The 22,441-nt window shown below is 32.4% G+C and overlaps 3 protein-coding genes and 1 long non-coding RNA gene across 4 annotated transcripts; 2 read left to right on the top strand and 2 right to left on the bottom strand.

Moving 5' to 3' along the window:
* Positions 1 to 3,801: 3,801 nt before the first annotated feature.
* On the bottom strand, positions 3,802 to 6,902 carry LOC140831852 (probable NOT transcription complex subunit VIP2). Its single transcript, XM_073195573.1, has 9 exons — positions 6,779 to 6,902; positions 6,307 to 6,468; positions 5,650 to 5,732; positions 5,423 to 5,545; positions 4,914 to 5,252; positions 4,771 to 4,823; positions 4,638 to 4,679; positions 4,179 to 4,323; positions 3,802 to 3,890 (listed from the first exon to the last, which is right to left on the bottom strand). Exons 1-9 carry the CDS (start codon positions 6,900 to 6,902, stop codon positions 3,834 to 3,836), a joined length of 1,128 nt encoding a protein of 375 aa, XP_073051674.1. The 3' UTR covers positions 3,802 to 3,833.
* Positions 6,903 to 13,791: 6,889 nt separating this feature from the next.
* Positions 13,792 to 17,516, top strand: LOC140831568 (protein IQ-DOMAIN 22-like). The gene is given in 5 exon segments (XM_073195309.1): positions 13,792 to 14,090; positions 14,092 to 14,247; positions 15,662 to 15,862; positions 16,303 to 16,380; positions 16,458 to 17,516. Coding segments are annotated over 5 exon segments (1,440 nt in total). The 5' UTR covers positions 13,792 to 13,850; the 3' UTR covers positions 17,223 to 17,516.
* A 259-nt stretch (positions 17,517 to 17,775) lies between these two features.
* Positions 17,776 to 19,650, bottom strand: LOC140832101 (large ribosomal subunit protein eL24y-like). The gene is made up of 5 exons (XM_073195921.1): positions 19,465 to 19,650; positions 18,563 to 18,638; positions 18,381 to 18,482; positions 18,144 to 18,292; positions 17,776 to 18,065 (listed from the first exon to the last, which is right to left on the bottom strand). The coding sequence occupies exons 1-5, from the start codon at positions 19,473 to 19,475 to the stop codon at positions 17,912 to 17,914; spliced, it is 492 nt and encodes a 163-aa protein (XP_073052022.1). The 5' UTR covers positions 19,476 to 19,650; the 3' UTR covers positions 17,776 to 17,911.
* Positions 19,651 to 20,231: 581 nt separating this feature from the next.
* On the top strand, positions 20,232 to 22,190 carry LOC140831567 (uncharacterized). Its single transcript, XR_012117900.1, has 3 exons — positions 20,232 to 20,350; positions 20,626 to 21,970; positions 22,080 to 22,190. It is a non-coding gene; the product is annotated as an uncharacterized lncRNA (long non-coding RNA).
* The last annotated feature ends 251 nt before the right edge of the window (positions 22,191 to 22,441 follow it).

Here is a 22,441-nt window from a genome sequence, read left to right as displayed (position 1 = left end):
TTGGAAAAAATGTTTGACAAGTAAATCAGATCTCTTCATGATTCAACTATGTCTCCTTTAAATCATTTGCTCAACTAAATCAAATCCAGAATTCCAAAACTCCAGGAAAAAGAAGAGATCTAAGACAAAACCGAAGTCTTTTAACCTCAATTCTTAACCCACGCAATTATAAGCACATCCAAACAAACACTTTAAAGCCTACGGGAATTCAATTTAAAAAGTTAATTCAAACGCGTGCATGGTTCAACCAGATGGTTATAAAACCATAAAAAAAACATACTAATATTTCAATGAAAATCCGATTTAATCAACCTGTATCAATAAAAAAAATGAAAAAAAATATTTCAGCCACCTTCAGAAAACTGAAAAGAAAAAAAAAATAGAATTTTGAATGTGAAAACAAATTTAGAAGTGTTTGATTAGCGGAAATAAGTTCTCACTACTGAATGTTCAATGATGAGCAGGAGAAGGATGCTTTGTAGGAAGTTGGCTGTCTGGGATGGATACAGGACTCCCCCTTTATATAGGAGGACTCTCCGTTGTCTACAGTGTTGGAAGTGTACAGTTCTATACAATGCTCCTTTCAAATATTTATTTTGGGTTAATAAAACTTATTTTTGCAGCATGATTATTACTAATTTTCAAAGAAGACACGAACTAGTTTTTATTGAATTTTCGTCACCAACAATTCTCCTGATGTTATTTTCGTGTAAATGATTACAAAGGAATAAAAGGCGGGAAATTTTTGTATATCGAAATTTTTACGTATGCATGTGTCATTATCGTCGATTTATGAATTTTTGGTAAATAATGCATTATATGTACATCATCTATATCTATAAATTTAAAAATAGTACGTAAAATTTGCATAAAATTTTCTTTTCCTGCGTCCTGAAAAATTTAATGAAAATATTCCAAATTTTTTATTTTAAACTCGCATCAGAAAATTATTCAAAATATTCTAATTATCCTATTCATAATTTTGAACATGTGTCGTGTAAATTCAAACAATATAATCTATGTAATATTATGCTATTTACAGATTGTGGGAAATCAAGAGAAAAAATCAAAAATTTAATGCATGTAATCTTCACTGCGATTCTTTAATATTAAAAAAGCAAGTAACTTTATAATAATTTTGTATAACATTGAGCTTCTCTTTTAGAATTCTTATCATTTGACTTTATTTGTATCTCATTAATCTATTTAAATTTAAGTAGATTAATGATATAAAAACAAACAAATTGCGTAATTAAAATAATATATGCATTTATGTTAGATTACACTGAGAAAAAATACAATTGACAAACATTGAGTTTAACTTTATTTATTAATAATAAAAAAATTTGATTTTTTATTAAAACCCATGGTTTATTTAACTTTAATTTAAATTTAAACAAAAGACCTATAATTTTTAGTTTTGGTCTTCATAAAAACATATTATTTCCCAAAACAAAACATACCATGACAGATAAAAACTCGAATACAAATTTTGAATTAAAAAATTATTTCACCCCATAATTTACTACATTGAATTTTGTATTTAATTATATGCAATTTTTGGTTTTTAGCATCACGTGTCAATTTTTCCTTATAAAAACATAAATGAGGAGAATTGAAATTAATTTGTTTTTGTATTTTCCATTAATTGGTACCCGGAAGGAAACATATAGATGTTTTTTTTCCTCCTAATTTTGGCGGTTCTTTTCCGTGCAAATTGTTGTAGATATATGCCAAAATCATAGACATCATATAATTAAGGGAAAATTAATTATAGCCAGGAAGGTATACTTAGTGATATAATTAAATGTCTAAATATTTTTTTATTAAGTCTAAATAATGAATGTTATTATTATTGTTGTTATTTAATTGTATGTTTTGTATAGATGAATTATATAATTCGCCCTGTCAGGATTAATATATTGTAAATTCTAAATGAGTAAAATCCATTTTAGTAAGTAGACTGTTATTTTTGAGTCATTTAGTAAGTAAAGTATTGATTTATTGTCAATATTGACACTCATTGTAATTAAATATTATTATAGAGAGAATGTAATTGAAAGTATTTTAGCAACAAACATTTATTGTTTTATTAAAATATATGAATTATGATAACGATTTTAAAACTATACAGTAACCGAAACTTTGTTAAACAATCTTTTAGTAGAGATGATTATTGCTTCTCAACAATATGTCTCTCTTAACATCATAATCTCAGCAATTCATGGCAATTAAATTGAACTGTGTGACATCCTCTGAAATCAATTGCAGAATCAAATGTCTGTCAATTTGGCAATAATTATAGTCGATGGTAACTACGTTGGTAATTTTTAATGGATGGGTAAAAATACCTCTTATTTTATGATTATGTTAAAAATATGTGCACGCGATGAGTTTCTATTTTCAAATAAAAATCATGAATATAAGATTTGAAAAAAAAAAAAAAAAAATTGCTTATAGAAGGCCAAAATGACTTCTCAATTTAAATTTAACTAATTTAAAGTCTACAAGTGAATATAGTTGTAGGCTAATTCGGCCTAAAAGTTGGAAAGTTTTTCAAGGTTTCACGATTTTGGTTTACACTATTTCTTGAAAACCTATGATTGATTATTCAACAAAGACTGATGAAATTGAACAAGCTAGTCTCCAAACTTGTTTTGCTAAATGTATTTTGTTAAAAGCAATCAAATTCCTGAATCACATGATACCACCAAAACGCGTTTTGGTTTGCATAGACCGAACCGACCCATCTTACCCAACGCATACCCCACTAATTCTCACTGTTATTTTTCCACCAAAATTTTGTACACATCTGTTCAATGTTCTGATATATTCCTGCTGGTATCCTAAAACAAGACATAACAAAAGATGGTATCCTAAAACAAGACATAACAAAAGATGGTATCCCTTGCAACACTGACTTAATAAGAGCTTCCTTCACTCACGGCCTCTCGTATAGAAAATTAATCTTCAATTCCATCTTTGAGTTTTATTACAAATATATATGCTCTCTCAGTTAAGAAAATTGGATATGCTTTTTCCTCAAAGAGAAATCCGGTAGCCCCAAATATAATCCATGCCCCATCACAACCTCAACTGATAACACCCTTTTAATATCACCAATTGTTTGATCATTTGAGCTAGGCCTAAACGTAAGCGATGATTTGTCATCAGAAATAATTTTTCAATAAGTTTTTTCATTGTATATTGATAAGAGTTTAATCATTTAGCTCTATATCTTCTACATCATTTTGCGTCCCTTAAACCCTTTGAATAGATTAAAATTAGTTGATTTAAAACATTTTCATGAATCGAGACATTAACCGTACTTAAATTCATGCCTCAACGGTGTGGATGCGCAAGAATTGCAGAAATTTATTTTTTTTATTTTTCTAAAAAAAAAAGGTCTGCACAAAATTTTCACGACTGGTTTTCTTTAAAAAAAAATTGCAATTCTTCTTATTTTAAAAAAAAAACATAAAATTGAATAAATTTTGTGCAATTCTTGTGCATACACACTAATTATTCAATAAAGTTACACAGAACCAAACAAAATGTCACGACTGGCTTTCTTTGAAGAATCTCCGAGTTATTGTGAAGTAAAAAAACCGATGTCAATTTTTTTGAAAATGATAAAAGGAGGGTCGATTCCGCAAAAGATGAGATCAGTAAAAGGCAGGGGAACCCTGCCTTCTCTGATCCATATCAATTCATAATAAGATTACACACAAATGTAGTTTTCCTTCGAACAATTTAATGTTCATCATACAACATGTACAAAATGAAATTGGCCCTATGGCAGGAGGGAGGAGAAATGACATTCCAAATCATCTCTACAACGGAATTGCCGGTCGTTGCTCTATCATTTTGTAATCCAAAACAACGTTTTCCTGCATCCGACAAGGAAAAAAATAAGTAACCCCAATTCTCTGGTTTGGAAAAGCATATAATGTCAAAAACACAACAATCATTGAGATTCATTTTTTTTATGATGTCTGCAACCGCTACCTTTCGGTATACACTATAACTTTGCAAATCTCGTTAGTAAGATAAATTGTACTGTGCAAGTTTTGTGCGACAGACGTGCCCGAAAAAATGTTGATGGAGGAATCGAACCCTCGCCTACAATACAAACTCAGAGACCCCTTTGGGGGCAACTCGAGATTAATATTGCTAACCTTTCTTATGGTGTGCCATGTGGAAGGGTCAAAAAAGATGTAGCAACCTACTTCATAGGTTTCATTATTTACAGTAGGAACCGAGTTCTTGTCCCTACTGAACCACATGTGGAGCTCTCTATGGAAGTACCACCCTCTATCATGCCTGTGAAGAAATTGAAAAACTTTTGAGTCATTTTCTGGAGTTAAATTCTCATTTTTAAGGAATAGAAGAGGCAGCCACACGTCCGTCGTAATAGAAACGGCCTTCTTTCCAAAAAGACGTCGCTAATTAGCAAGAAGGATGAACGAGACTAGCTATCTTTAAGCTCATTTTTATGAACTCGATGTTAATACTACAAGTTTCAACAACGAACCCTCTAACTATTCTATATTGCAAAAATGGTATAGCTACAGAGAAATGCATGCTCAAGAAACAAAGAGAAATGTAAATCGAATATCTCAATGAAAAAGTCTTACAGTTCATTTGCTGCAAAGAGTTGCGCCTGATCTTGTGGCATACTGCAAGATATATAGGAGACGAAATCCACAAAGATAAGCACCACTGTACCTAAATTTTAAATTAATAAAAGTCCCGAATCGAAGTACTTACCTGTAAAAAATGTAAAACAACATCGCTAGATGGAATTTCTTGAAGTGACTAAGCTGCACGAATACAAGGCGATCATTAATTAATAACAACGTTAACTGAATATGTTTGCACTAGTTAACCAATTAAAGGAATAAAAAAAACACCTTCAATGGAGGAGGTTGTCCAGTGTTGTAGCAATCAGGGATATTATACTTGGGCCCTTCTTTCACAGGTTCATCAGACCATGGAGATGCAAACTTTTGGTTAAGAGGCTCCAGAGAATTTAAGTCGAGGCCAAGGGAGTGCGGATCAACCCCAATAGCAAGAGAAGTTTTAGCCGGATTTGCACCTTTTATTATTTTAAGCAAACCAAGCAACCCATAGTCATCAGGTCCTAGCCGAGAGCTTTGTGCCACCTCTTTATAACCTCTTGAGGGATAATAGAAGCGAGGTTGTGGTTGAGGTTGAGGTTGAGGTTGAGGTTGTTGGAAATGCTGATATCGCTGCATAAGATGACAGATTACAAGTAATTAGAAATACAAAATATCCCCTATATATTTTCTTAGTCATTTGGGGGAAAAATCTTCAGTGAAGAAAGTCTTAGATTTAAATTACGAAAATTACTGGATCATTTGAAGCTTAAATCATAATAGTAAGAATAGGTCGTGCATACCACGGAACCATGAAAATGAAGATCTTGATTGTCTGGCATAGGAAATGAAATATCCTCTACCAGACAATCAAAATGAATATCTCCTGGTAGAGGATCGATGTTTACTTGAAGATTTGTGAATATCTACATGGGGAGATCTTCCCATCTAGTAGACAACAGGTATTTAAGAATCATGTAGATATTCACAAATCTTCAAGTAAACCTCATCTTCAAGTGCATTAACTTACTGAATACTGCTGAGGCTGCACAAAATGTTCTTCCTGGCGCTGTGTTGCGCTATAATCAACGAGACCGCCAATGTTAAGACCACCTATCATAATTCCAAGAAAGAAAAGCAAATAGATTCGATCATCGTATCAAGCTCAACTAATGATAAATATTCCATTGAAGTCAGACTAGACTAAATAGATGAAATCGGCAGCTAGACCCATTCATTTTCTTGATGAAACAATTGAAACCCTAGCAAATCTCAAACTTTTCCATATGCGTGGTTTCTAATTAACCGATATAGATTAGAGTTAGGAGTTGATTTATTAAAGAGGAGCCCCAAAATCAGAATTTCCGGGAATGGGGAACATACAAGAAGCTAAGAAATACAAATGTTACTTGAATATCAGTGGCAGTGTAAATGAAATTGGTTTTTCAACATTTAATTTTGCATGACTTGTATATCTATAAATGCAAATAAAGAATACTTCAATGCAACTTATGTAAAAATGTACAATGTTGTTATTGCTGAGCAAACGTGAAAAACTAACAAATGGATAAGTTAGATCATGCACATAGAACTTGTAAATGCTAAACATTATCGGGTTTTAAGTATAATCTAGCCAATATTGTTGTGCTACTTAGGTAATCATATGTGATAAACTTATAGTATATACCGGACAAATTCAAGCCAGAAACAGGACTAGGGATATTAGCCAAACCAGTAGAACTTGAACCACTACCATCTGCACTGACAAGACCACCAATAGAATTGACCATTCGTCCTGCATGTCCCTTATTTGGAACCAAAGGTGGCTTGTTTGGAATCAAAGGTGACCCTGAAATCACAAAATATGATGAAAAGATTGTAGAATCAAAACATTCGACAACATTTGACGTATGACGTGTTTCTCATACTCGATGAGCCTCCTTGAGTTTGTTGAATGCCACTTGGAAGACCTACAGTATTTGTTGAACTTCTTGATGCATATGATCCAGCAAAATACGGAGTAAAACTCCCGTGAATATTGTTGCGAAGCCCTTTATCGTTTCCAAAAATATTGGGGAAAGAAATTTGTGTTAATTCAAGAATTACAACATCTATATAAAAAAGTAGATATTGAGCAACTTGGAGAGTATACCACGTACCAGATTCATTAGAAGCAGCAGTACTAGATGGAACAAATGGGGTAGAATAGGGAGTCAAATAAGTTCTTCCATTGTCATCTACACGGTTTGAGTTAGACTTGTTTGATGTCTTTGGTGTCCACATTTTGCACTTAAATAACTGCAAGATAATAAGTACAACATTATAATTAAATCATTTTGGTCTTTCAAAATATGCATGCCAAACTTTTTATGGCATATGCAACACATTGACTGATTTTCCAACTATTCGATGATGCATCGCCAAAAAGAATCATAAAGATCACCAAATGACCAAAAAATCTAAGAACCATCTTCTTGTCAACTTTTTCTTAATACGCGCATAGTAATTCGGATAGAATTTAAAATCGTCATTCCATCATATATAAAGCAAGTGACGCAAACTCGATTCCATGAATCTTGTAACGTCCAACATACGGTAAATATACAACGACATGATTTAAGTAACACAAACAATCGATTATCACAAAATAGTTTTTTTTTAAACGGTTAACGGTCGAATAACTTGTTTCTTTTTCTTTTGGGCATGAAAATCCAGATCTTTGTTTAAAAACCCACAAAACATAAACCAATTCTGTCTTTTTAATGCTTTCAAAAAAAATTTCTGCCATTTTAATTTGCTAGGCACCAAGATCTCACTTCTGATAAAGTAATTCTCTTGGAAAAAATGTTTACCAAGTAAATCAGATCTCTTCGTTCAACGATGTCTCCTTTAAATCATTTGCTCAACTAAATCAAATCCAGAATTCCAGAACTCCAGGAAAAAGAAGAGATATAACTTCTAAGACAACATCGAATTCTTTAAACTCAATTCTTAACCCATGCAATAACCACATCCACACAAACAAAAGAAATTCAACAAAACAAAAAAACTCTAAAGCAACGCGAATTCAATTTAAACAAACGCGTGCATGCTCACCCAGATTCTTATAAAACCCTAAAAAATATATTGATTAAAAAAAAATCAAATTCTATGGAAAGTTGTTCTCACTGAATGTTAAGTGGTGAGCAGGAGCTGTTGTGAAGAAGGGTGCTTTGTAGTAAGTTGGCTGGCTGGAAATCATACAAGACTCTCTTTATATAGGAGGACTCTCCATTGTCTACGGTGCTAGGAATGTACAATTCTCTACAATTCTCCTTTCAAATATTTATTTTGGGTTTATAAAATTTATTTTTGGTAAATAATGCATTGTATGTACATCATGTATAAATTTGAAGTTAGTATGTAAAACTAAATTTGCATAAAATTGTCTTTTTCTGCGTCCTAATATTTAATAAAAATATTATAATTATCCTATTCATAATTTTATCTCTGTAATAAAAAAATCTACTCAATCTTTTTAACATGAGTCGTGTAAGTTCAAACAATCTATGTAATATGATGCTATTTAATGCATAATCTACACTAGAGATTTTTATTTATTTAAAGTAAGTAATTTTATAATTTGAAAGGCAAAAACTTGTGTGAGACGGTCGTATATTTGTGAGACGGATCTCTTATTTGGGTCATCCATTAAAAAGTATTATTTTTTATGCTAAGAGTATTATTTTTTATTGTGAATATAGGTAGGCTTGACCCGTCTCACAGATTAAGATCCGTGAGACGGTTAGACCCACTCAAAATTTGAAATTAAATTGAGCTTATCTTGTAGAATTCTTAACATTTGTCTTTATTTTTTAGATCATTCTATTTAAATTTAAATAAATTAATATAAAAACGATCAAATCGTAATATAATATAAAATATTTAAAAAAAGTGAGTCCATAAGTTTCTATATGCATTTGTGTTAGATTACAATGATAAAAAAAAAAACACCTTTGACAAACATTAGTTTAATTTACTTTAAAATAAAAGCTTTACTTTATTTATTAATTGATAAAACATTTTACTTTTTATTAAAATCCATTTTTTATTTAACTTTAAATTTGAAAAGAAAACAAAACATGACCTAGACTAAAAAAAAAAGCAAACATAAACTTTGAATGGAAAATTACTGTAACATCGCTTCACACAAACTTTGGATTTTGTATTTAATTACATTTACATGCATGGAGAATAATGTTGACTCAAATAAATATTTTTTGGTATTTGCCATTTGTCACCTGAATGGAAACATTAACATGTTTTTGCTTTTTCTAATTTTGGCGGTTCTTTTCTCCGAAAAATATTGAAAATATATGCCAAAATCATAGACGGGTTACAATAAAAGGAAAATTGATTACAGCCGAGAAATTTAAACCAGTAATATTATTAAGTCTAAAGAATTAATATTTTTATTATTGTTACTTAATTATATGTTTTATAAAAGGAAAATTGATTACAGCCGAGAAATTTAAATCAGTAATATTATTAAGTCTAAAGAATTAATATTTTTATTATTGTTACTTAATTATATGTTTTATATAGATGAAATTACTTGCTTTAAATTCATTTTAGTAAGTTGATTATTTTTCTTGAGTAAATTTAGTAAGTAAATTAATGATTTATTATCAATGTGACACTCATTGTAGGTAAATATTATTATAGGGTGAATGTAATTGACAGGTGATGGTTTTTCTATTTGGACTGTCCGGGTTAAACACAAAAAGTTTTTAACTTTTCTGAATTTTGTCTTCCTTTTTCTACTTAAGGAACAAGAAATTATTTTTTTATTAATTTTATAAAATTAATAAATTATCATAGTAATTGTTAAGTTGTTGTTCACTTTTTAAAATTTTAAACTTAAAACATTTTACGTCATATGTTATGATGTTTCACTTTAAAAAAATATCATTTATTACTATACAATCACAATAAATTACTTTGAAATAAATAATCAAACTGATGGTATTAATATATTTTATACTAATTCTACTGGTTGTGACGATGGTTATAGATAGGATGTTATCAATCAAGTGAGTAATGATTGAATTAATTAAATATATTGTAGAAATATTTTTAACGATTGATAAGGAAGAAGTTGTACAAAAGTTTCAAAATATGAGACTTTAATAGATCAATTGTAGATAATTATTTTGTTGTACTTAATAATTGCTTGATTGGAAAATACATAGATATACATATATTAATTATACTATATTGTTACCTACATTAAATCAATGTTTCATATATTTGTTTTTTTTTTTTTTGGCCTTGATGTCTTAAATGGAAACACCAAGGATAGATAAATGGGGAGAGATCAAAAATTAAATTTTATGTATGGTTTTTTTTAATTATAAAAAAACATAAATCTCCCCACTCTTCTACTTCCACAAAACTAGAACTATAAGCATTGACTATTACAGATCAATAATTTCCCCTCATCGAGAAAACAATTGATCTTTATACGTATAATTTCAAATATTTGAGATGTACAATTACTATAATTTTTAGTTTTTTTAAATGTACACAAATACAAAATTAAATAGAAGATTATCTTTGCACCCCCACGATGATACAATATCTTAAAAGTGGGCCCATACGAGTTGAAATTTGACAGGTTTAGAGTTGGCACAATTCAAAAAAAAAAAAAATTCAATAATGATGATTAAATCAAAAATTAATTTATAATAACACAATAAAAAAAATAAAATCTAAAAGTTTTTCGACAATTCTTTTTTCGTGGGTAATCAATCGGCCACATGTCTAAAGTCTACGTTCCCAACGTTTTCCGGATGTTTGTTTCGAGAAAACTATATTGGAAATATATCTGAAAATAAAATATCTATTTAGTTATACTTTAGAAAAATAATTAAGAAGATTTGGGCGAGTTTTAAACAAATATTTACAAAAATATCAAAGAATTTTTAAAATATCATTTTAATAAAAAAACAAACGGTACCTTGAGGCTTGAGATATAATTTGGTTCGTGATATTCGACAAATAGTACGAAGATAAGTAATAATTTTTAATAATAAAATATGTGAGATAAATTATTGGTATATGGATCGGATAAATAATATTGTACATCAAACATGATATTAAATTGAATAAAAATGTTGATAAAAATATTAATAAATAATACAGTGAACTAAATGGTTCCTAAATTTTTTTTATTCTATTTTCATTTCATCTCCAACATGATAATTATAATTTATAAAATTTAAAGACCATAAACAAGTCATAAATGATATATATCCTTTTTGTTTTATTTTTATCATTATATAATTACACAAAACATGCAATAATTTTTATTTAACTGATAAAAATGATTAAAAAAATTAATTAAAAATTTTAAAAATAATATATTTTAAGGTTTAAAAAATATAAATAATTGTTTAGATTTTATTTAAAAATCATAATCATAATATATATTCTGTTAATTAAGATAATAAAAATTGCCAATACAAAAGTAGTGCTGCAACTTATAAGATAATTTTTATTTTTATCTATCCAAATATCAAATCAATGGGATAGATATAGTGATAGGTCATAAATTAATAATTAATAATAATAATAAGAAGAAGAAAAATATATAGGGTAGGGGAGCAGACGAGAACGTACAATCCATGCACGTGATGCGAATTCCCAAACTGGCAATAAGAGAGTTACGTACTTGCCTGCTTTTTCTAATTCATGCAAGTCTTTTCAATCCTGGCTCGGACATCCCACCCTCAAATCGGGCCCGTTGCAATTCATGGCAGGCAACAAAATACAAATATATGTATTTTTTCGTTGGCTGATTTCACTGACTTAAGAATTGGAGTGAACTATGTCAAAAACAATTTTAGCGTTCCGCTAATATTTTTTTGTTTGAGCGTGTGCAGACCACCTGATCCGGGCTCATCACCCCTAGTCAAGAGTACTCACAAGAAAAGAACACATTCCAACTTGAAAAATTGCTCACTCAACACACTCATTTTCTTTTATAATCGATAGGTATATGTGGAAAAAAACACAAAATTCTTATGAGACTATCCCATGAATTGATTTTGTGATCTAGATTTTTTACCTACTCAATCCATGAAAATGTATTATTTTGTATATAAAAAATATTATTTTTTACTCCAAACATTGATCGGGTCGAATCATATCATTAAATATAAATATGTGAGATCGTCTGATGAGATATGTGCTCAAATAAAACACTGTGACATTCACGAAGCTATCATTTATCCATCAGATTCAACTGCTCAATCGTGGAAATAATGAATTATTTTTAAAGAAGATATTGTTTTTGAGAAATCGTACATGAAAATATAAAGTATTAATGTATATTTAACAAATATATTACATAATGTGGCTCTAAAAAATTCAAATACTCGAGACAACACCCACTCTTCATTTATATGGCAGTTAATTAGTAAAATATTTGTTTATATACGAATTTAATTTAGAGTGCATTTAATTTCCAAGTTCACAGAAGCGGAAGTCGTTCCATTATTGGCGGCACCATATTTTCGGCCGGCCCGCATTCACACGGCGTTGCCGACTTCTTTAATTCTTGTCGTTTTTTTTAAACAAAAAATTCTCATTAATGACTAATATTTAATTTCGCGCATATTTTCCTAAAATTTGGAAGTACTTCTAATCATAATAATAAATGGCGAATTCTGAAATTTTAGAAGTGAAGGTGATGTATTTATTATATAATATCAAGAGGGAAATCAAAATTTTGCAAAAATCGCTTTTTTTTTAGTAGCAGCAAATTACTTAATTTTCCTATATCAGCTCTTGTCCATCCGATATCCCCAGATTTGATGAATCCAAACACTCACTAATCACTCTTGATTTTTTAACCCATTTATTCATTTTATATTTATATTTACGACCCAAACAATCATTACATTATACGGAATAAAATATCGAATGGTTGAAGGAAAAAAAATAGAGAGAGTCTCGTTTTAAGAATCTTGTCACATTCGGACTCATATCCGCGCAAACATATTTCTACAAAAAAAAAAAATATGGTTACTGTTGCATATTTAAATATTAATAATTAATAAAATAATGCTTTAAGATTAAGTATGCAAAAATGTGTATAATAACTTATTTTTGTTCCGTGAGACAAATCAATTATATTTATAATATTTAATTAAGAAAATAAAATGATGTTCCTCGTATCAAAGCGACTCATGTGTCACTAGTAAAACTGAAAACTAGAAAATACAGGCAAAAAGTTGGTTCCTGTCAAGACGGTTGCAGACAGTCTATAGTAGCTATTTCGATTTCCCAACACAGAAGTGACGTTGCTCTGACCAGAACAACTGGCTCTAGAGGGATTTTTATTTATTTTTTGATAATATATATGTCACAATTATAATTATATATATATATATATATATATATATATATATATATATATATATATACTTGCAAATTTTGATAGTCTCATTATTTATGTTGCGTTTAATATTTTTTTTTTCAAAACATTATTTTGCACTTTATGAAGTTTTATATTTATATTATTCTGTTTAATCTATGTAGTCAAATATGAATTCTTCCAAAGCATTAATACTTCTCTACAAATTTGCTTAATTTTTTAATGCTCTTTTTTTCGTGTTCGCTGTTAATTTTTAGTCAACGGGATACAAACATTAAACCCTTAACCAATTAATGAAAGATCTTACCATTATTATTAAATTAAATACAGTAAAAGTTTTCATAGACCTTATTAACTATATTGATCATGTTTTTTTATTATTATATTTTGGAAATTGAAAAGATTTGTTACGCAAGCAATTAAATTTCACCCGAAGACGTTTCAACGTTTCCTTTGTCAATTTTTCTTTTTTATTTTGTCTAAAATTAAATAAAAATAAATAAGATTGTGCTGATCGATCATTTCAAAAAAAAAAAAAAAATTGCACCAAAACATCATCAATTTTTTATGGGATCGAATTATATACCTTACAAAATTAAAATTTTAAATTACTAGGAAGCAAACAAAATCGACTCAATTTAGAATACGTTCAAAATTTTTGTATTCATTAGATAGAATTAAAAATAATAAATAGGTTATATTTATTTACGATTGAAGATATTCATCCTTTAGTATAGAAAAACATCAGCGCGCTCTCTCGCAAAACGGCTTCTTAAACTCTCTGATCGATCACTAGTATAACCAGAAAAACCATGGGAAAGGCTTCGAAATGGTTTAGAGCTCTGCTGGGACTCAAGAAATCAGATCCAAACCCGAACACACGTCAAATCTGGCAACCACCGAAGAAGAAATGGAGCTTTGCAAAGTCCCATATGGAAAAAAGTCACCTGAAATCACAACACGTCGTAGTCACGAACGATAATGACCCCAGCCACCATGCAGTCGCTGTCGCCGCTGCTACAGCTGCCGTTGCGGAGGCTGCCGTCGCGGCCTGCTGAGGCTGCAGCTGTGGTAGTCAAGCTAACCAGCGGCAGCGGTAGGAGTACATCAACAAGCACGGCGGCGTGCGTTAGCAAAACAGGCGCTGGGCGCTGGAGCCGGAAGGAGCGGGCAGCCGTTACGATACAGTCAGATTTTCGTGCGTATCTGGTATGCTACACGTTTTATACTTTCCTATTTATATTTTTCGGGCACCCGTACTTCTCGATCAATTTTCCTACTACGTAATCGGAGTTTCGAGTGTTGTGCCAATGTAGATAATTTTTAAAGAATGTACGAACGGCCCATCAGCAGGTGAAGAAGAAAAAGGAAGATGTCAGATTGGGTATAAGGCTAGGTCGAAGCCGTGTGGACCTGCATGTATTGATACTAGTAGTTCTGGTTGAGTTAATTTAATCATCCTCTTCAAAAATACAATGGCATGGCGTTTTTTCATGCATTTATTGATCCCTAATATTCTTGCGTATAAATTTATCGACTTAATTAATTCTTCATCGGTTTTGTACGTAATAACAATAGGGAAGCTTTCTTTCCTCTGTTTCTTGAGAAAAGTAATATAAAATTTGTCCTCCTAATGGGCTCCTTACTCGACAAATCATTCGGGTCTTCTCATGGTTCAGGACATGGTTCTTAATGAGTTAGTTACGTTGGTTAGGAGTAGCCAGGATTTCAAACTGTTCCAGTAATTTGATTTTTTAAAATGCATTATTATGATGTTAAAAAAGTGCGTATCTTTGTGACTTGAAATTATGTAAACAATTCATGGGAATTCGACATGTGAAAGTTTCGCTTCGGTGTTCTTTCATTCATACGTGTTGTGAATGCAAGTTCTTTCTTTAGTATACCGCTGGCGATAGAAGGTATGAAGTATTATGGGGTTGGTTCGGGTTAGTTAGCTCCAAAAACTTTGTATCTACTTGTCCCATTCTCGTTTTATTTCATTTGAGATTTAAAGTTATCCAAGTTGAGTTTGCTTTATATCTATTACTTTTTATGTATAAGAGATTTTAAGTTCATTCCTTTCTTCAGTTTGTATCTGATATGCTTACTTTTAAATGTCAATAATGGTCTCAGAACTTAGGCGCCAATATCTTTCAAAAAAATTTAACATGGTTTGTCGTCTATGGTCTATGGTCCATGCCTCCATTATTGGTGATGGATATTTTAGTTTAGTTAAAAAAGTTTCATCAAATGCTAATTACTTTCTGTACTACTTTCACTTTATGTACTGGTATATGTTATTTATGAATTATTGTCCCTTATTGCTGTTTAGTCGTTTGTATTTTGCTATATAATGAATTTGTTGAATGGCGCCGCGTCTGGCTTGATTTGTAGTTTTACTTTCATGTTTAAATGGCTTGATATCTTTACATATTGAGCTGTACTAAAATTTCGATTTTTGTCACCTTCATGTTGTCTCGTTTCAAATTCCCACCTTACATACACCTTGACCCCGCCAAACCACTATGGTAGCACCACAGTTTTATCATTGCAAGAATGCATTTTTCCCCGCACCACTGGATTATTAGAACCAGTCCAATTAATTGTTTTGTTGAATGAGTAGTCAAGAAGAGCTCTGTGGACCCTGAAAGCATTAGTTAAACTTCAAGCATTGGTCAGAGGTCACCTTGTGAGGAAGCAGACTGCAGATGTTTTGCGACGAATGCAGGCACTTGTACGAGCTCAAGCAAGAGCCCGAGCTGGGCGCTTTTGGATTTCTGAATCCCCATATCCAAGCCTGAAATCTTCCCACTTCAGTTATCATGTGAGAAAATACTGGAATTACCTCTTTAACTTTTTAAATTTTGAATTATGTCGTAGGGGAATGCATGACCTGAAAGTGAATAAGTTGGTATGTGGGCCTTTCTTTTTATTTCCGGTCAGTGAAAATACATACTACTTTATGATTCGAGCAGTTGCCATACTTCGTAAGCGTGTAAACAGGCCATGTGAAAAGTTGCTTCAAGTAATTTTGTGGTGGAACCTACTTCAATCCCATTGGAGTTTATGATAATCTGGTTTTTATTTGACTGGACGAACATTTGCAGTGTATTTTCGAATAGGTTTTGTACCTCAGGGGTAATTTAAAGTTTAAACATTGACCGTTCAAAATCTTGTCGAATTTGTGTACATTAATTTTACCCCGTTTACCTTTTTGACCTTTTGAAGAAAGGCCTATGTTTTTACATTGCACAACATTTTTAGGGGCCGCTAACACCCGAGAAAATTGATCATGTTGTTCGGACTAGGAGTATGAAGCACGAACAATTAACGACGCTCAAGGTGAACAAAATTGACTTCGTTTCCCGTGGATATCTCTAACCATACAACTGAGCATAGATTAATATGTGTGCATGCAGAGAAAGAGTTCAAGATCCAGCGGCAACGTTTCCTTAGATGCAGAAAAACTACCAACAAATTGCAATAGATTGGACTGTAGATTGGGTGATAGATCATTGGAGCAAGGACTTCGTACGGGAAATGGTCCCACAGATGACGAAAGAAGTTATAAGATTCTGGAAGTCGACACCGGAAAACCTTTCGCTACCAATTGTGAAACATTATTCCGTGCTTCTCATCCTAGCCTTGGCTCTGATCTAAATTGTCAACGCTTTTCAACATCCAAGGACTCCACATTGCATTCAACAGTTCTGAGTTCAATCTCTGGAGAAGTTAAATCTTTGAGCTCTATGAAATTTGCAAAAGACATTGATGAAAGTGCTTTCTGTACTGCGGAGAACAGCCCACAATTATATTCAGCATCATCTATGGGTGGCATCTCTAAAAGAGGAGCATTAACCCCTTCGAAGAGCGATGGCTCGAGAAGTTGTCTCAATGGTTACACCGACCACCCAAATTACATGTCTTTCACGGAATCATCAAAAGCCAAGGCAAGATCCCTCAGTGCTCCGAAGCAAAGACTTCAATACGACAGATCAGGGTCTACAAAGAGATACTTGGTACATGGATGCCATGAGTCAAGGTTGATTGCCCATAGAGTTTCTGCACTGGATGCCAACTTCACAATCAAAGCTTATCCAGGGTCTGGTCGATTGGACAGGCTTGGAATGCCCACAGGAGAAGGTATTACTGGTTTTCGTGGTGGTCAGCGGCTCGGATGTTAGTTGCCTTTGGTTTGGTATCTTTTTGTTTAACTGATACATTAACAAGATTCCCTTGCCTTAACATGTTGAAAGGTAGTTTTGCAGTAGTTTAAATGATCGACGCAAGTTTCATATCCACCAACTTATGCAGCTTTTTACGCAAGTAAAGAAATAACATGGTAACATGGTTTATGCACGTCCGAGTAAATTGTTTGGCTCGTTGACATTATTTTACGGATGCAACACTAAAACTATAAAATGCTACGGGATTTAAATATGTAACTAGTCATCTCAAGAACTAGTTTTCGATCGAAAATGTGCCATTTCATTAACTATAAAAATTATTTTCGGTACGACACTTGGTTTAATTAGTTAATTTGTTTTTGCATATTCATAATTATGTCAAAGATGATACAGAAGGATATAAACTAGTCATGGTATTGCCCCTGTGGCCATGCTACATGCTACTTCCAAATTAGAGTGACTTAAAATCAGAAATTTGGGTCGAGTTTAATTTACTCTAATAACATTTAAAGAAAGTGTGTCTATGCTACTTCCAAAGGAATCCAGAGGATATAGCAATGTAATAATGTGCAGTAAAACCGAGAAATCAAGCGTGCAAAAAACAAATCAGCACAAATTGTAATGGAAAGGAACTATCTCTGAACCAACCAACATTAAAAGACAACAGTTTCGGAGCCATGCAAAAATCAACGCTTGCCACCACCACCTCCGAGCTTAGGGCCACCTCTGGGTCCAGCACCCTTAGGCACGTTACTCTTGGGACCTTTCTGCTTTGACAAAACTTCAGCCTTCTTTGCCTTCTTCTCATCCTTGGTTTTCTTGATTCTTTCCTTAATTTCACTGCGGTGAAAAATTAAAAATCACGAGGAACTCTGAACTGCACAGATACCACCGTTCTGGGGTTTGAACTCAACTTACCGTAAAGCAGCTTCACGTGCAGCATCACGGACCTCTGGCTTTTCAGTTCTTCTCTTCTGAATAACTTCCAATGTTGCGCCAACAATAGACCTTGAGTAGGGTTTCCTTGTGGCTCGTCGCCTCTTCTTCACAGCTTCGGCAGCATCGCCCTGAGTATCAGTGTGGAAATAAGATCACAACGAGAATCAGTTAAGAAACATACTGAGAGAAAGAAGATGGTCTCAAGTAAGAAAATACCTTCTTATGTTGTTTTCGGTAAATAGCAGTCCAATTCAGTTTTGCTGGCCTCAGTCGGTTGTGGAAATACCTCTTGCATTTTGAGTTAGCAAAGAGGAAGACCTAAAGAAACCAGAGAGTAAAGTTTCAGCAGAAAGAAACTTAAATTGATGATAAATGTAGCCACCTCCCTCTTATCTGACCTGGGAGTCTGAGCGAATAAATCTTATGCCTTTTCCTGGATATATCTTGGCACCACTGAAACGACAAAGCTCTGTCCTGATAACCCAATATAAACAGTAAGTTATGAACTCGTATACCACCTGAACTAAAAAATAAGCAGTGGAAAACAGTAAATGTTCCACTAGAATTCTTAGTTAACAAGAACAGAACTCTCAATACATTGAAGTCCTCATAAAAAAACCATTTCTGCAATCAACTTTTCCGTAGCAAATCAGGTAATACACAGCCTACGAAGATTGGACATTATGTACCATAGGCTGGAACTAAGACAACACAGAGCGATATGAGAAGGCGAGGATAATAATTAACACCACCATACTCTTCATATGAACTCTTTGAAAACAAGTAAATACACTATGAAAGCTCCAAAAGCACATGATTCTGCAGAGTACCTCCTAAACCATAATAACAAATGAGTAAAATGAGATTCCAGGTTCATAAATATCAAAAGAAAAAAATCGACACTTAACACGCAAATCACATTTCAAAATCCACTCAAACAGAAGCTAATTCTCCACTGAAAACATAATTCAAGCCACGTGAACGATCCCTTGAAATTTTATTACACAAGATATTCCTCGTTAACTTGCTATTACTTGAACCAAAATGGTCCGCTGAAATCCTAAGCCTGCATAATTAGAGCAAGATACACGCGAATGAAACACTGATCCCATCGAAAACTTGAAACAACACATCCCCACAAAAAAAAAAAGATCTCAGAAAAGCAAAAAGTTAATCAAAACGCAAGAAAAATCCCGACACCGATAAAAACATTAGGTAAGACAAAGCAATTTTACACACAAGCACCATAAAAGGTGCACTTTTGCATGCGTTAGGGGTAGAAAGAGATCGAGAAACATACTTCAGAACCATTGTTGTCCAAGCTTTGTAGAATCAGGGCGGCTTGCTATTCTAAAGAGAGGCTGAAACCCTAGTTTCCCAGCAACCTAAATAGGATCTCGCTTCTGCATGAAACGGTGTCGTCGTGCATCAGACATGGGTTTTTAAAGCCCATATTTCGTAGTGGGCTCTCATTTTACAATTGAAGGGCATGGCGTAATGGTTTATTCATAATGGCTCACCAAATTAATAAATATAGATTTTTTACTTAAAAAAAGAAATAGATTTTGAAAAATATTTTCCATCTCAAGAAAATAAAAATAGTTCATTTCCTATATCACCATTGACAGTATAAATTATTTAATGAACCATATTATGATGTGAATTTTTTTAAAAAATTTACAATAAATTTATATATTTTCTAAGAGTATGTATCTTCTGATACGATTTCACAGATCAATTTATGTCAGACCGATCAACTCGATACACATATAAAGTGGAAAATAACATTGTTAGCATAAAAAGTCATATTTTGTTATTAATTGAGTTGATAAGAGATTCATATTACAAAATTAATCAATAAGATCGTCTCACAAAATCGATTAATGATTTTATAATTAGATGACTAAATTAAAATGCAAAAACCCTTATGACATCGTTCAATTTCGTTAGACGGATATCTGACCCGACTCAACCTGATCCGATCCATGAAAAATTATTGTTCTTCAGTATGGATCGATTTGACCTATCTGACTTCACAAATATTCTAACCAAACGAATGAAACTCGACCTTGGACAAATGAAACTCGACCTTGGACATATCATGTAGACAAGAGCAAGCTTGCATTCTTCGGTTTTACAAGATCGTGCTTTCCTGGGATTATCTTCGCATCCTTGAAGAATCCGAGGTATTGAATCCCCTACCCTATCCCCTTTTCCTTTTTCTCTTCCGTTTTTTGAATGGGTTTTTGGCCATACACTGTTGGTGCAATCTGCGGCGTGAGCTAGCCTCACTGAATTACACACAGTTCCGCAAAGTCTAACACGCACAAGTTTTCTTCTTTTATTTTATTTTTATAATTTTGGTTTTACGGTGGTCATGGATTGATTATCAAGTCTAGTTCTTTGTATTCGAGCATCAATTAAGGTTTCCTCACATTTTTTTTTATGAATTGTTTTGTAGCGGAACCACGATAAGAAGATCGGGGAAGGTGGTGTAATGGGATTGAAGAAAGTAAAGGACGCATATACAGACAGACGTTGGTGACTATTTCAACACTTTTGATCCTTTAATTTTCGAGGAGGTCAAAGCTCTGATATCTCGAGGAGATTCCGAGGAAGAAGTATTTAATTTCTCTAAAGGCAATTCTACTTGTAGAAGCTTGCTGTCAATTTTATCTCAATGGTCGTTTACTGCCAGCTGTTGATCATCAGTCTTTTGGCCAGTGCTTGGAGCAGTCTAATCTTCAATCGTGAAAGTTGGATTTCAGAACCACTTGTTTACTTTGGTCTTGATGTTTTAGAAATTCCTACTGGTTCTATACTTGAACAAATAGCATAGGTCGTACGAACACCAAGTAATGCATGATTTTTCCTAATGATATTCAACATTTCTCATGACTTTTGAATATCCTTCATTTAGTTAATGGTGCTCAAATGTATTTGTATGGTATATTTGGTTGTTGCTTCTGTTTTGCAACAACTTTTAAATTTTTTGTCCAGATTTGCAGCTTATCTACTAAACTCTGTGAATATGTTGCCCTGAGATACATCTGCTCTCTACATTCAATGATTTGATATTAACTGCAGTGGACATTGACATCAAAACTAAAGATCGTGCCTGGAAAATTTCTAGCCCCATGACAAATTTTATCGAAGCCAATCACAATAAATCTCAGCTAGAGGCCATAAATGTGAGCTTTTTTTGCAACTTGATTTCGACTATGTTGGCCCTCCGCAGTATACATTTCTTTCAGTATATGCCAAGTATAAACATCAGTTTAAATTGGCAATATATCAATTCTTGTAATTTTATTAGAACGGTTAGCTTTTTCTGTTTCTAACTTCCTGAAGCTCTTTACTGTTGAATCTATACATTCCATGCTGAGTTAGTGATTAGCTTGGGTTTTTTATTTGTTTACAATAAAAAAAAGTTGAATAAATGATCAAGCATGATTAGTAGTTTATCAAATACAATACATCCTGGATATGTCACCAAGAAAAAAATACCTGCAAGGGCATGGATATTGTACACATTTGATAATAGGTATTTTTTCAAAAAACTCCAACAATGATAAAATTGATGCTTTTTCTCCTCGCTTCGACATACATGAGGGGAAAGAATCCCAACCATCGGGAAGTGGTTCTTGGGTAAATGTTGATGAGGTTGAATTCGTCCTTGTCATGTACAGCAAATTGGTGAGTAGATACCCTGAGCTGAAGACAAGCTTTTCTGAGAAACTTTATGCAACACTTTTGGTGTGGAGTCGGACAAATTTGTAAACATCAATACTGTTGATGGATCTCAGGTAATTTATATACGGTGCGACCGATATGCATGAGGCAGTGTTTTCTCTAGTCATTTTTTTTTTGTTACCACAGTTATAAATGTAATTAGTTGATGGTGAAACTTTTTAGGGCCGTGAAAAAGATGTTGCTATATTTTCTTGTGATCGGGCAAGTAAAGAGAGAGGTATTGAGTTTGTTGCTGATTTTAGACGAATGAATGTTTGTATTACTCGCGCGAGGTCTTCTGTTCTGATATGGCTTGTTTAAAACAAATAAAATATATCGATCGATTGGATTTGTATTATTACACCATAAAGGTGGTTTTTTTGATGATCCGACTGTTGGGGATAGTGCCCTTAAAGCATTGTTATTAAATTATGTTTTTATTATTAATAAAAAACGACATTTATTATTGAACATATTTGCATGAAATATTATTGTCATGAATATCACAGTAAAATCCTTAGTTTATTGGATGTAACCATGATTTT

This window comes from Primulina eburnea, chromosome 5 (genome assembly GCF_022965805.1).
Source record: "Primulina eburnea isolate SZY01 chromosome 5, ASM2296580v1, whole genome shotgun sequence".
Lineage (NCBI taxonomy): Eukaryota > Viridiplantae > Streptophyta > Magnoliopsida > Lamiales > Gesneriaceae > Primulina > Primulina eburnea.
This window is presented reverse-complemented; position numbering and strand designations above follow the sequence as displayed.

Coding starts and splice junctions, on each gene's coding strand:
- LOC140831852 (XM_073195573.1), bottom strand. CDS start 6,902: ATGTGGACACCAAAGACATCAAACAAGTCTAACTCAAACCGTGTAGAT. Junction 5,733..6,306: donor TTCTGGCTTGAATTTGTCCG/GTATATACTATA, acceptor GAATTATGATAG/GTGGTCTTAACATTGGCGGT. Junction 5,253..5,422: donor TTCATTTTCATGGTTCCGTG/GTATGCACGACC, acceptor CATCTTATGCAG/CGATATCAGCATTTCCAACA.
- LOC140832101 (XM_073195921.1), bottom strand. Junction 18,483..18,562: donor TTATTCGCTCAGACTCCCAG/GTCAGATAAGAG, acceptor TGGTTTCTTTAG/GTCTTCCTCTTTGCTAACTC. Junction 18,066..18,143: donor GCACGTGAAGCTGCTTTACG/GTAAGTTGAGTT, acceptor TTTTCACCGCAG/TGAAATTAAGGAAAGAATCA.